This window comes from Mytilus californianus, unplaced genomic scaffold, assembly GCF_021869535.1.
Source record: "Mytilus californianus isolate M0D057914Y unplaced genomic scaffold, xbMytCali1.0.p SCAF_6, whole genome shotgun sequence".
Classification (NCBI taxonomy): Eukaryota; Metazoa; Mollusca; class Bivalvia; order Mytilida; family Mytilidae; genus Mytilus; species Mytilus californianus.
In genome coordinates, this window is record NW_026262712.1 from 48,818,784 (window position 1) to 48,833,500 (window position 14,717).

At 33.4% G+C, this 14,717-nt stretch overlaps 1 protein-coding gene across 1 annotated transcript in view; it reads left to right on the top strand.

Annotated features, from left to right (window-relative positions):
• The first annotated feature begins 201 nt into the window (after positions 1–201).
• Positions 202–14,717, top strand: part of LOC127706777 (uncharacterized) — a 28,837-nt gene continuing 14,321 nt past the window's right edge. The window contains exons 1-6 of the mRNA XM_052211462.1: positions 202–324; positions 614–775; positions 2,928–3,046; positions 3,647–3,794; positions 11,860–11,985; positions 12,792–12,968. Of these exons, the coding sequence (XP_052067422.1) occupies positions 258–324; positions 614–775; positions 2,928–3,046; positions 3,647–3,794; positions 11,860–11,985; positions 12,792–12,968 (799 nt within the window). The 5' untranslated portion in view covers positions 202–257. The remainder of the gene's footprint in view (positions 325–613; positions 776–2,927; positions 3,047–3,646; positions 3,795–11,859; positions 11,986–12,791; positions 12,969–14,717) is intronic.

The following is a 14,717-nucleotide window of genomic DNA, read 5'->3' on the forward strand; positions in this document are numbered from 1 at the left end:
GTAATCACGACAACAGACTTTCGTTGATAAAGAAAAATACTTTGAATAAAAGATTACACAAATACTAAACAGTACTTGTATTAAACGAAAGTTTAAAATCTAGTGTTGATGATAACAACGATCAGTTCACAGTACTTATTCAGAATTGTATTTTTATATATGTAACAGGAAATATGCTCTTTCAGTTTCAATATAAAATAAAACTTCCTAGTTGATGGAGATGGATTATTAAAACAACACCGTTCTGTAATATTGTAATGTGTCAGGCGCTGTTCGTTTTTCACATTGGGATTGTATTTCTTTGCATAGTTCCTCATACCAGAGGTAAGATGTTTCTGTTTTGTATAAGATGATTGACTTGTACTTTTTGTATTCTTACACTGTTTGAGAATTTATCATAGTTGGTCTAAATTTCCAGAATCTTGTCAACTATTCTGTTATATCATATCAACAAATATTAATTTCAAAAATACGATTTTTTCATAAATGACCAATTACAGTATAATAACAATTCTACACAGGTTGTATTCCACTTAATTAGAAATATATATTTAATTTGTTTATTCCATTGTTTACAATGTCAATTTTAAATTTATAATTTCTTTCATATTAGGAGAGCAAACTCGTGTTTATTCAACAAACGAAGAATATGAGTGGTTTGAAGCAAAGAACAAGTGCACACTGCTTACAAATGAAAGAAACTTTTCTACTTCCACGACAAGGCTGGGATGGACGAACTTTTCCGCGAAATACTTGCCATGGGTAGAGTATTTAGGTAAGAACACTCAGTATGTGTATATCTTTTCATTTTGTTGAGGTATCGTTTATTCATGTAAAACAAGTGCATGTATGGAACACCGGAAATGCCTCAGGATGCAACTCTTAAATGTTATGTAGTGAACACTTAACGTTCAATGTCTTCATCTATATCGTATTCATTTCTTTTTTATGTCATGTGGTTTCATCTTTACAATTTGTGTTTCTACTTGACGTTCGTTTAAGGGTAACATTTTTATGGGAGGAAGGCACACTCAGGATGATCGTCGTTTACTGCTACAGCTCTCCCGTCAGTGTCGTAACTCAGGACAGTGTTAAACACTAGGTTATCTCAACCTCTGGAAAACATAACTGAATTGATAGGATAATCATTATGATTACTCTCATTTACGGTGTTGCCTAGTTGGATTTACAGTAATAAACTCCGATCTCTGATCTTATGTATGGGATCATCCTGCCAATTGCATAAGTTGTACAGGGACCAAATATATTAAGATAAAATCCAATTGTTTTATTGTATCTGTATATAAATGATACGACGGTAGGTAAATATTATTGTATAAATAAAAAAAGTAAGGAGAAGTGGTAGGATTGTAGCTGCGGAACCGTAGTTTTTAGGGTCCTGTGGATATTTTTTGACAATTTGCGAAAATAGAGCTACGGAATTTTCCTATTTTAAATCGTTCGAAATTGCGACCCAAGATCTGGTCCACTTATGTCCGTTTTGTTAGATATTTTTCTATGATATGACGTACCTATTTATGTTTGAATATTCATTTCCTTGAAACTATTACCTTATTATTTACTTTTGTATATTGACGAGATTCAAAATGGCTGAACAAAATAGGCGGAGACGTTTACAAAAGGAAATCATTAGAAACTTTTGTCAATGAAACTAATTATCATTCTATGTCTATTTTAAGAAGTGGAATTAATTTTGTTCAAAAGTGAGTCTGATTGGATGTTCTAAATTAATGGTTATTTCACTAATATTGAGGAATATTGTCCTGATCAGAATATCATATTGTACGAGCTTGTCTATCTTGTTTATCTCTCATCTGCTTGCATGCAAATAACGTTTAACTCGGAACCTTTCTAGTTCGTACCAAAGGTTAAGGAGGAAGTAGGGAATTCCAAAATTAATGTTGGTAAAATTGCAATATTTTCAACTCATCGGAAATCCTCTCTTTCTCGTACATTTGTATATTTATAAATGAAACCAAGTTAATTGATTGGTAAATACTTCTTTTTTTACAACAAATCTAAATGCAATAGTATATAATAAATCTTATTATTTGATAGATTGATGTTGTTCAACGTCACTAAACTCGTCTGTATCCATTGCCTTACACTTTTATCAAATGAAAATGAAAACAAAATATTTAGGATAACGACCAATATGTAATGATTTACAGACTGTTTTTTTTCATAAAAATTGATTAAGTATTGATTGATTGTCGCTTGCCTTACTTTAAGTTGCAAATAAGTCATGCATATTCAAGACGAGATTAAACAATCAATTAATTTGGTGTGAGCCAAGTCTCCGTTGTTAACTTTTTATACATTATGACTTGGATGGAGAGTTGTCTCATTGGCACTCATACCACATCTTCCTATTTATATAGAGTTAGGTCCACTGGGATGAAGGGCGAGAAATAAGGATTGCCACTGGAAAAAGGGGGTGTGTGGGATAGGATCAAAACGTTTTCCTTACAATAAAGTTGTCGCAAGGGTTCATTAACAAAAAGAGACCGTGACCCTATTAAGCCACAAGGCTTTGGATTTCAGGGCCCTATTCCGACTGAACGTGGCTGCTTATTTATACATATTCCGACTGAACGTGGCCGCTTATTTATACGCATTCCGACTGAACGTTGCTTCGTATTTATAAATATTCCGAACGAACGTGGCTACTTATTTATACATCTCGCAAAGCAAAACGGGCGCCCCACTTTAGTAAATATTACTGCCGGATCAGGAGAAGTACAGGGATGACATTATTTCTATACCGCAGTTAACCCTTGGGATACAACATTATAAAGATCAATTGCACATTTTTGATCATACCAACGGCAAATGCAAGGGTGGAACTCATATTGCTAATATAACTATAATTATATTATCCTCGTTATTATATTGTTTACGTCTAGGCTGCTTCGAATTCCGGGATGTAGAAAGATTTTATGGCCTCAAAAAACAAGTTAAAAAAGGAGAGCAGCTTCAAGAATGTATTGTATATTGCAATGGATCTCAATTCTTTGGTTTACAGGTAATTAATGGAAATATGGAGCAAGATAATTGAATTCTGATTTGATTTTTGTTTTTATTGATATCGCAATCAGATGATTCATTGCTGTCTATAATATATTGACCTTTTTAACAACCCTCGACACCGACTAATGACACCTACAGTTTACAGGTGAAATGAAGGGGTCGTATCAAAGAAAAAAATCATTCAGGTATAGCATTCAAGTAACATATACATACTCATTCGATTTGAACGGTATTATTTTGAAAAAAATGAACGGATATTGAGCAAAAAGCTATTTGCAGAGTCTCTTCGTTTTTTTTTTTTTTTTTTTCTTTCATACAATACTTATTATATGTATAAATAGATTTACAAACCACTTCACAATCAATTCTGTAAACCTTAATAAAAATCTATTGCAATCTATTCACACCAGAATCCTGCGTTCTTTGAGTTATATGATTATTACTATGTAAATGTTCCGAGTTTTCCTTGGAAGACTGCACCAATAACCAGTAAGCGGTTAACATAGTACAAAGTTAAGTTTATGACGTGTATAATTCTATTACGCGTAAATTATAATACATCTGTAATATCAATAAAACAGTGCTGCTCTTTTAGGAATCAAACTGTACATGTCTACATAATAACAATCGAACAGATCTATATGACTATGTTAAGAAGCCGTGCGATGTGGCAACATGTTCCGGAGATCCCTTTGCCTTTTGTGCGGTAGGCGGTAGAATGATCCTGTCTGTTTATCAAAAAGGTAAATATAGAGATTAAGGGAATCAAACCGTGGTGGAAATTTAATAATATTGATATACTAACATGTAAACCCAATACGTACATAACCACTTTAAGTAATAGTAAAAGTTCAATGATAAGTTAATATTGATATTAAAAGACCTCCGAACAAAAAGGGATGTTCAGATCCCCGAGCCCGAAGGGCGAGGAGATTTAAACAGGCCTTTTTGTGAGGAGGTCTTTTAATGTCAATATTAACTTAATCATTGAACTTTTACTGACTTACAAACCGTCAAAAACATAAGAAAAGTACACAAAAAGCACTTGCAGAAACCTAATTCCCCTGAATTGGACGAGTCTAAAGATGTTCAACTTAATTGATAGTTAAACAGTACTCAGACTGATATGTACAATTAACAGTTACCAAATTGCAATGGAAACGGACCGATAAAATGGCAGTACATCATTTAGTTATTTATTCATTATAAATTTGTTAGCATTAAAATAACACCAAATGATAGTTTTACAAACTTAGGGGGTAAATTCATATTTTTGAATCCAACTTTTCGAAATAACGATTTCTTATTTAATAAATGAGGCAATCAAAACCCTATACAGACCTCATTTATAACTGACCAATGAATATTCTACACAACAACGTCTTGTTATATATATTTGATGTTTTTAATCTGTCAGTAATCATGAAATAGATTCGTAAAGACCAGATCTTAGAAAACAGTAAGTAAATTCTTTCGACAATTAACTTTTTAAACTGCTTGTTTCAGAATTACTAATCGAACAGACCTAGATGTATAAGGCCCTTCACAATATTCATCCGGTAAACGTTCATTTTGTTTTTGATTCTGTAATTTGCCAACACTACGTTACATGCGAATGCAAAATAATTAGTGTTGTCTGTTCAGTCCAATTAATTAATGGATCTTGCTTTTTTTGTTTTTTTTTTTTGAATAAAAACTAATATTATGCATGCAAACTTCATTGAAAAAAATCGTATTAAAAAACCTAATTGTAACATATATAGCATTAACAAGGTTTCACTGGTCAGATCAAAACGTGTTGAGTTGAGATATTTTCGCAAGTTCAATGTATTATATAAAAACAAACTCTTAAACTTACTTTAAATAAAGCTAATACTAACAATGACCACTGCCCTTTCCTCGATCTTGATATCTATATCATTAACGGAAAGCTTAATACTAAAATATATGATAAAAGAGATGATTTTTCATTTCCTATCGTTAATTATCCATTTTTAGATGGTGACGTTCCCTTGTCACCATCTTACGGTGTTTATATATCTCAACTTGTACGATTCGCTCGTGTATGTAACAATGTTTTAGATTTTAACGAGAGAAATGTATGTATTACTGAAAAATTATTACACCAGGGTTTTCGATATCACAAACTAGTCAAAACATTTACTAAATTTTATCATCGGTATAAGGACATCATTCGTAAATATAGCTCAACATGCAGACTTCTTATACGTTCAGGTATTTCACATCCAATTTTTTATGGAAATATTCTTTATAAAGCACAAAAATGTCAGTATTCACCTCTGAAACTAACAAAACCTTTAAATAGACTTATTAAGAAGGGATATAGTTACGATACTGTTGTCAGGTCATTAAAGATTGCATATTTTGGCGTTGATATTGATTCACTTATAGGGTCTTTGCATCTGCACTAAACACATTTATTTAAAAACCAGTTGTTGGCATGACACGGGTTATGTTCTTCTCATATATGTTATGATGGTATGATACTAAACCCCTAACGGGAAGGATTGTGCCTGATATTCATATGATGAAGACATAATCTTTCAATTAGTTTAATTGAAGTCTGGAGCTGGCATGTCAGTTAACTGCTAGTAGTCTGTTGTTATTTATGTATTATTGTCATTTTGTTTATTTTCTTTGGTTACATCTTCTGACATCAGACTCGGACTTCTCTTGAACTGAATTTTAATGTGCGTATTGTTATGCGTTTACTTTTCTACATTGGCTAGAGGTATAGGGGGAGGGTTGAGATCTCATAAACATGTTTAACCCCGCCGCATTTTTGCGCCTGTCCCAAGTCAGGAGCCTCTAGCCTTTGTTAGTCTTGTATTATTTTTAATTTTAGTTTCTTGTGTACAATTTGGAGTTTAGTATGGCGTTCATTATCACTGAACTAGTATATATATTTGTTTAGGGGCCAGCTGAAGGACGCCTCCGGGTGCGGGAATTTCTCGCTGCATTGAAGACCTGTTGGTGGCCTTCTGCTGTTGTCTGTTCTGTGGTCGGGTTGTTGTCTCTTTGACACATTCCCCATTTCCATTCTCAATTTTATCTTTTATGCTAGTCGTCCGTTATTCCCTTTTCTTGTCTAAATGAAGCAAAAACACCTGAAAAAAACTTTACCTATCTTAGTTTTACCCTTGCCTGACAAAAAATCATATGTTATAAATCGTATTAAAACATTAGATAAGAAGCATAGTAAAAAGTATTTAAAACTTTTTTATAAGCAGTCAGTAATGTAATAAATTGAAGAGAAAAAAAAACCCAAAAACATAAAAATTTAAATGGAAATTGTACATTATAGAATTTTACAAGATCTAGTCTTTGTGTGCTAGGTACATGGAACAATTTATGAAGTTGATTGATTTTTGTTTACTTTACGTCCAGTGGCAAATATTTCATGCATGTTCATCACTATAACAAATAGATTTAAATAAAATGGGTAGGTCGTGCAATAGGAGGTCAACAGTGAGGTTGGACGTGAAACTTTAAAATGCCACTGGAAAATGAGGGTATATTGAATAAGAACAAAAATTTTGACTTGCAACAGCTGGCCACATTCGGACCACTCAAATAACTGGTGCAAGAGTTTTTAATTTGCCGAGAGCGTTGATCCATGAAATCTTCTCTGAAGTCGATCATCGATGTTTACGTGTAGTTTGAAATATCATTTTACGCATCCAATTTAGGTTAGATACTTTTAGCTCGCTTTAGTAACTGTGAGAATTCTGTGAAACTGATTTTGTTTATTGTACTTGATTTATTTTGGTATGATAGTCTGTACTACCGCTCTCCTGGTTGGTCTCGTGTGAGGGTGTTCGCCTCGAGAGCGGGAGGTCGTTTGTTCGAATCCCGACCGGACCAAACAAAGACGTTAAAACTGGTATTTGGTATCTCAACGCTAAACACCTGGCATCATAGAGTAAGAGCACAGACTGGTCGGCTCAGAGTCGGAAATGTGTCCGGGTCGTGTGACTTTTCTTACTGCGAACTAATATCTTGTAAAATTACACGTTAAAAAAAAACCGACTCAGCGTGTCAGTCTAGTAAAAGGCGGGGTTAATACTCATATCATATTAACATGCTAGCGTCCTGAATATTCATTTTATTTGCCGCTGGTCGTCATCAATTATCATCATTAATTTACCATTATATTATACAGTGAAGTGTTTTTCTTCTACTGGTTTATAGTACAACTTCTTAAATTTTTCACCGATCAAAATTAAAATTGGGCAGGTGAAATTTTTTAACCAAACACTTCTTGTGATTGTTGGAATACCTTTGACGGTAAATAATATTAAATCAAATGTGCCTTTTGGGATATATAATATTTGACGGTAAATATTATTGAATTAACTCCGTATAACTATTATTTAGTCATGGAGCGGTTTTGAGCTTTTTATTCTGTATACGCATCTTTCTATAAAAACTGAATGTTGAATCTTAATGTTTTGATTTGTCTGTGTCTTTGGGTTGCTGTCGCATTAATGTATACCTTTATATCCTTTTATTCAAAACAAAATGATTCACTTGGGTATAGAGATATTGACATGTCTGGACCTCTCCCGTCCCCAAGTATACCCTTGTCTTGGGTGCGTTCGTTTGGCTTATCGGATATATAAATGCGCAGCTTTGTCTGATCGAAATAGGAATGTATTTCCGATGACTGGTGTAGTGGGAATTTCACGCTATCTATACGTTAAAAACATTAGAGGGAAATACGATCTACGCACGAGTTGAATGCTTGAAATGTGTAAACAACAAGAAAGATTGGCTAAATCTTTTCAAATAAGTCGCATGGCTGATTTTAACACATTTTTTGCCACTTTTGCCAGGACAATTGTAAATGAAAAACATTTAACAAAACCGATTAGCAAGACAATATCTAAAAAGAAAATAAATGAAACGCTCAAAATAAGTTGAATCCTTATATAAATTAATGTCAACATTTGTTTTATCCATTTTTGCTTTTATGTCAACTATTATACCAGTCTGAGATATAAATACTTTAAACAGCAAATGTTGTCACCTAGACGAGACAGTCGTCATTGTACGCTGCAATATAAGAGTAATTGTCACTCAATGAAGATTGTTTTTCTGTTCTGATCCCCTCTCCTATTAGTTTTGCTGGAAATGATACAATGTAACCTCTGATGTGTACTACGACAACGTTTTTTAATGTTAAAAAAAAAGATTAAATGCAAAGAGAAAAATGATGGAAGAAATGCTAAGATTTACGCTTAAAAATGCAAATGTAAATAAAATTGAAATAAATAAAATTAGGAAAACTGTAAGAGACAATTATCAACTGAAGACAAATGATTATACATCACTAAATGAAGCTGGTAAATTAATTGCTCCATTAATGTAAAGTGGCAAATATGTCATGCATATTCACGACGAGTGGATCAACCTGGGCCAAATGATTACAATTTTAGAGTGGCACTTTTTACAATAAGGTAGAGCGTTCCATTGAGGCAAACGTATGCCGTAATAGAATACAGTTGAACCATGGTCGAAGTCGTAAGTTAAGCTATTAGCCCTCCTTCCCTTTTTTTTCCACGGTAGACGAATGTCAAAAACAAAACGTCATGAATTTACAATCAATAACGGCCACTATAAGTAAATGAGATATATGAATTTTTTTATAAACAAATTCCTATTGCAGCCAACATATCCCGGTTCGAGACAGGTTAGTATTTCCACTAAAATACCGTTTGATTATTGACCGGAGATATTAAAGCAACCAAAAGCACGTTGAATCAAAAAAAATGTAAATTATGGTATTTTGCTTGGTGTTTTCCCGATCCTATTTCGGACCCCCTGATTTTAAGAGGGCGTATCTAATTAGTCATGCCCGATTAACTTTTAGTAAATTGAACCTCAACTTAAAGACCTATACACCGGGTAAATAAGTTCGAGGTACAATAAGTAGACAATAGAAAACCTTTGTGAAATGAGATCGTCCCAGGTCTCTTAGATAATTATTTTGCGTTGAATAACAATAAAAAATGCTTTAGCAGGTTTGTAACATAGTTAAAAGACTCGCACCTTTCCGAAAGGCCAATGCCGAAGTTTTCAAGAATTATGCAAATGACTTTTTTTTTGGCAAACTAATCAATCTCTGTCATTGAGTATATATGTTTATGACAATAAAATTGGTTCACAATAATAAAGTATCATCAATTAGCAAATCGAGTTATGGGCATACAAACGTAACAAAATTTTGGGGGTTCAAATTGCTCTATCTTTAATTTTATTGGAACTATTGGAACTGTATAATGTACTACTAAAATGTATATATGAATATACTTAAGTAAATGCAGGATGTATTGCACATCAAGAAGTAACAACAAAAAAGACCCACATAGGAAAATATTGGGTTTTTTTCTTCTTCTATTTTTCTTTACATGATAACTAACAACTAAGATTTTATACTGTATCTTGCTATGTTCTCTATTCTAATTTATGTTGTGTAATTTTTTTAATTTTTTTATTAGTCGTTTTTTTTTACTAAAATTTTTTTTATGTAATGTTCCTTTCTGCATTGTTGTTATAGAGGGGCCTCGGTGGCCGAGTGGTCTAAGTAGTTACTACTGTAATCACTAGCCAGTCAACACTGAGGTTGTGAGTTCGAACCCCGCTCGTGCGGGTGCACTCGACTCCAATCCTAATTGACTAGGAATGTCAGTTTTCCTATCGAAGGTCGGTGGTTTTCTCCGGGCACTCCGGCTTCCTCCACCAAAAAAAAACTGGCCGCCACGAAATAGCTCAAAAGCGGTGCTTAAAAGTGGCGTTAAAACACAAAAAATCAAAATCAAATCAATTGTTGTTATAGATAAATTATGTCATTGAATCAATCATCTTTTTGAGAATAAGCGTAATGTTCAAATATTTAAGTCATAGGTAAGTGATGTTTCTGCTACATTTACATGGATGTGAAGTTGGCTGTTTAAATGTGAATATATCTTCTACTTTTCACTCAGTGGTCACTTGATTGACGAACACTAACTACCTACTAATAAAAATAGACATTAATTTTTCATTCAACTAGACAGTTGTAACCCATTTAAGGTATTATATATTGCAATCATTAATCTCGGAAGGTAAAGTTACAACTGAATAAGAGCCTATTTTAAGTGCGTTAATTTTGGTCATATTTCATTGTATCTTATACTTATACCGTATTTAGCATACTATTGGGAAATTCCCTATATTTGATACTAAATTCAGTGCATTTTGGTGGGGAAAATGAAACAATGAGTTTTACAAAACAAAAAATTACATTGTGTAAAACCCATTATCGTCGCAGCTGCTACAGATTTAACTTAGGTCATATTGACTGGTCTATACCTCAGGTCTTACGAATAAACCGGACGTTGAACATCTCAATAAACTATTAGAACTGCTAGAAAATTATAACCTTCAGCAAATAGTTAATACACCAACTAGAAAAAAAGAATATTAGACTTAATCCTAGTTAAAAATCCAACAACAATCAATAAAGTAAATACACTTCCCCCACTAGGACTAAGCGACCATGACATTGTCTACACAGAAACAGACACTTGGCTACGTAAAGTAAGACAACATCCAAGAAAAATCCTTAAATACGATAAGGCAAACTGGGAAAATATAGAAGCAGATCTACATAACACATTTTAAGAGCTTACTGATATAAATAATAACACCAAAAGTACTATAATTAAAATGTGGGATTTATCTAAAAACAACATCACAAAATCAATAGATACAATATCCCACACAAAATGTAAACATATAAACATCGCCTTCCCACAACAAACTCAGAAAAATGATTAATAAAAAGAACAAATTGTACTCCAAAATGAGAAAGGACAAAAAGCATATTTAGAAATATAAAAACACTAAAACAACAAGTCCAACAAAAACAGATATGTGCCTATTGTACATATATAGAAAAAAAGATACTTGACCTTCAAACAAATGACCCTGACCAAAGTTACAACAATCAATCAAAACCAAAGAAACTTTTTTCTTATATAAAATCAATTAGAGCTGACAAAAGTTGAGTTGCTACCCTAAAAAAAGAGGGCCAGTTAATAAATGATACCAAACACAAGGCCAACATATTAAACGAACAAGTCCAATCCGTTTTCACCACCGAAACAGAAAATAATATACATGATAAAGGGACGAGTCCCCATCCAGTCATACCATCACTCGCAATCACTACACCTGGCATACAGAAACTTTTACACAATATCAATCCACACAAAGCCAGTGGCCCAGACAACATCAGCGGCAGAATACTAAATCAACTTTAAAGCATAACAGCACCAATCCTCACAATCATTTTCCAGAAATCACTTACAACTGGCTGTATACCATCTGACTGGAAACATGCAAATGTCGCACCAGCATACAAAAAGGTGAAAAATACAAGGCAGTTAATAACAGACCAATCTCTCTCACTTGTATCAGTTGTAAACTATAGTAGTAGTAGTGTATATTACAAGAGCCTTTATTGTGTTTAATCAGCATCTTCATAATTTACCAGTAAGTCTTAGAGTTCGAAGCATCATCTAATATTGTATTTTTCTAACTATTATCTTTCGATTATTTTTTCATATCATTCGCTGGGTGTTTTTTTATCTCTGTAATGTGCTTCCTCATTATGTAAAGTAGGACTTGCATACAATTTAAGTACTGCACAGATTAGATTAACTCGGCAGAATGAAGTTACGATTCTAACAAAGAGTACTAGTAATTGTTTCATTGCTAATATATTCTTTTCATTTTCTTCAGTTATCATTGATACCAATCCTAAATACAAAAAGGACAACATCGGAAACTGTTTGGAATATAAAAAAAGTAATGGGAATTTCAAAGCAAATAAATGTTCAACAAAATTGTATCCAATATGTTTCAATGGTAAGTGCAAACATGTTATAATTACATTATGCTTATCTTTTGAATATCGTTTTCTCTGTGATTACATGTATTCGTTAGCCTACCATTCAATGATCTTCAGATCCATCTATCTGGTGGCATACATGTCATGACCATACCATAAACGTGTCTGTGGGTGTTGTTGTTTTGTTGGGGATTGTTAGTTGCCCTACCATTCAATGATCTTTAGATCCTTCTGTTATGGTAGCATACATGCCATGACCATGTTATAAATGTGTGTGTGGATCTTCCGGAAGTGTGTGTGTGTGGGAGGGGGGGAGGAGGTAAGTGTTCGTGTTCGTTGGCCTACCATTCAATGATCTTTAGATCCATTCATTTTGATAGCATACACGTCATGACCATGTCAAAAGTGGGGGTGGTGGTATGGCTTAGTGCGGCTGTGTGTGGGGGGGAGGAGTGTGCGTTAGTGTGGGTCGATGGGTGTGGGTTGGAATTGAGGGGTTTGTGTTAGCGTGTGGGACAACATACCTGTATTCAGACTTTTAACAATTCCTTTGTAAAGCTTACTTATTCCATTTCGAAAATCTATGTTCAATAACCTAAGCGGCAAAGAATATTGAACAGATGTCTTGTCGATGATAAAAAAGACAATTCAAAGTCATATTATATTATTTACTACAAACTACGATAATTAACATTTTAGTCAAATGAAATAGAAAAGTGGCGCATAGACATTCATTGTTAATTTCAAACTTATTTTGTGTTGACTGTGTTTTGTTTCTGCACTTTACATTATCAATTTTATTGTTAGATTAATGCATTTTCAGATAAGGAAAACATTTTGAAAATAGGAAATAAAACTGAATCTAACTGGAAAGATGCCTTTAACAACTGTCCATTCCAGTACCTGGCTAGCTATAGAACAGTAGTAGCCAAAGGCAGTGCATTTCATCGCGATGCAACATTTTGGCTTTCTAATACAAGGCGATGGCAACGAATAAAGGGTAAGCAAATGAAGAAAGCATACATTACAGGTCTACAATTGGTTTGGTTCTAGATTATTTTCCTTACAAACGTAGGATATTATTTTATACTTAACAATCAATTAATATACCGTTACATGAACTTTGTTTCACTGGTTGCCACGTTAAAATAGAACTAGTTTCATAGGATCTAAGTTGGTTAGTTGTAGTTATATATTGCTTCGTCGTCGCATGGTTTGATTAGGTATAGCCATGTCACAGTTACCTGTCTAATGTTACGTTGTGTCGATTGGAGAGAAAAACATATTCTTTTTTTTTTCACAACATATTGCACTATCGCTATTACCAATTTACTTCACTAGTCTATCATTCTAGTGAAAGGTCACTGTTTGTTAATACCAAAAATCCAGGTTTGACCTCTATTAATAAAATTGAGAATGGAAATGGGGAATGTGTCAAAGAAACAACCACCAGACCAAAGAGCATAAAACAGCCGAAGGCCACAAATGGGTCTTCAACACAGCGAGAAAATCCCGCACCCGGAGGCGGGCTTCAGCTGTCCCCTAAACAAAAATATGTACTAGTTCAGTGAAAATGGACGTCATACTAAACTCCAAAACATATAAATGAACTAAAATTAAAAATCATACAAGACTAACAAAAGGTAGAGGCTCCTGACTTGGGACAGGCGCAAAAATGCGGCGGGGTTAAACATGTTTTGTGAGATATCAACCCTCCACCTATACCTTTAGCCAATGTAGAAAAAACAAACACACAGCAATACGCACAGTAAAACTCAGTTTAAAAGAAGTCCGAGTCCGATGTCAGAATAGAATTGAAAGATTATGTCTTCATCATATGAAAATCAAGCACAATCCTTCCCGTAAGTGGTTTAGTATCATACCATCATGAAATATAAGAGAATAACATAACCCATATTATGCCTACAACTGGTTTTAGAATAAATGTGTTTATTTCCAAAGCAAAGACCCTATGAATGAATCAATATTATTACCAAAATGTGCCATCTTTAATGACCTGACAACAGTTTCGTAACTATATCCTTTCTGAATAAGTCTGTTTAAAGGTTTGGTTATCTTTTGAGGTGAATGCCGACATATTTGTGCTTTGTAAAGAATATTACCATAAAAGATTGGATGTGAAATACCTGAACGTATATTTAAGATGTCTGCATGTTGATTTATATTTTTGAATGATGTCCTTGTACCGATGATAAAATTTAGTAAATGTTTTGACTAGTTTGTGATATCGAAAACCCTGGTGTAATAATTTTTCCGTAATACAGAGATTTCTTTCGTTAAAATCAAATACGTTGTTACATACACGAGCGAATCGAACAAGTTGAGATATATAAACACCATAAGATGGTGACAAGGGAACGTCACCATCTAAAAATTGATAATTAACAATAGGAAATGAAAAATCATCTCTTTTATCACAAATTTTGGTATTAAGATTCCCGTTAAAGATATAGATATCAAGATCTAGAAAAGGGCAGTGTTCATTGTTAGTATTACCTTTATTTAAAGTCAGTTCAGCAGGATAACTCTCTTTAGTGTACATACTGAAGTCGTCATTATTGAGAGCCAAGCATCATTGTAATCGATATTAGTTACAGTCACATATGAATTATCTCATTATCAACCATGCAATCAATAAATACATATGTATAAAAATACTCTTTCAGAAATTAATGATATACTTATTTTTATATTTACTGTAGGGTTTGTTACTCGTGCTGTGTGGATG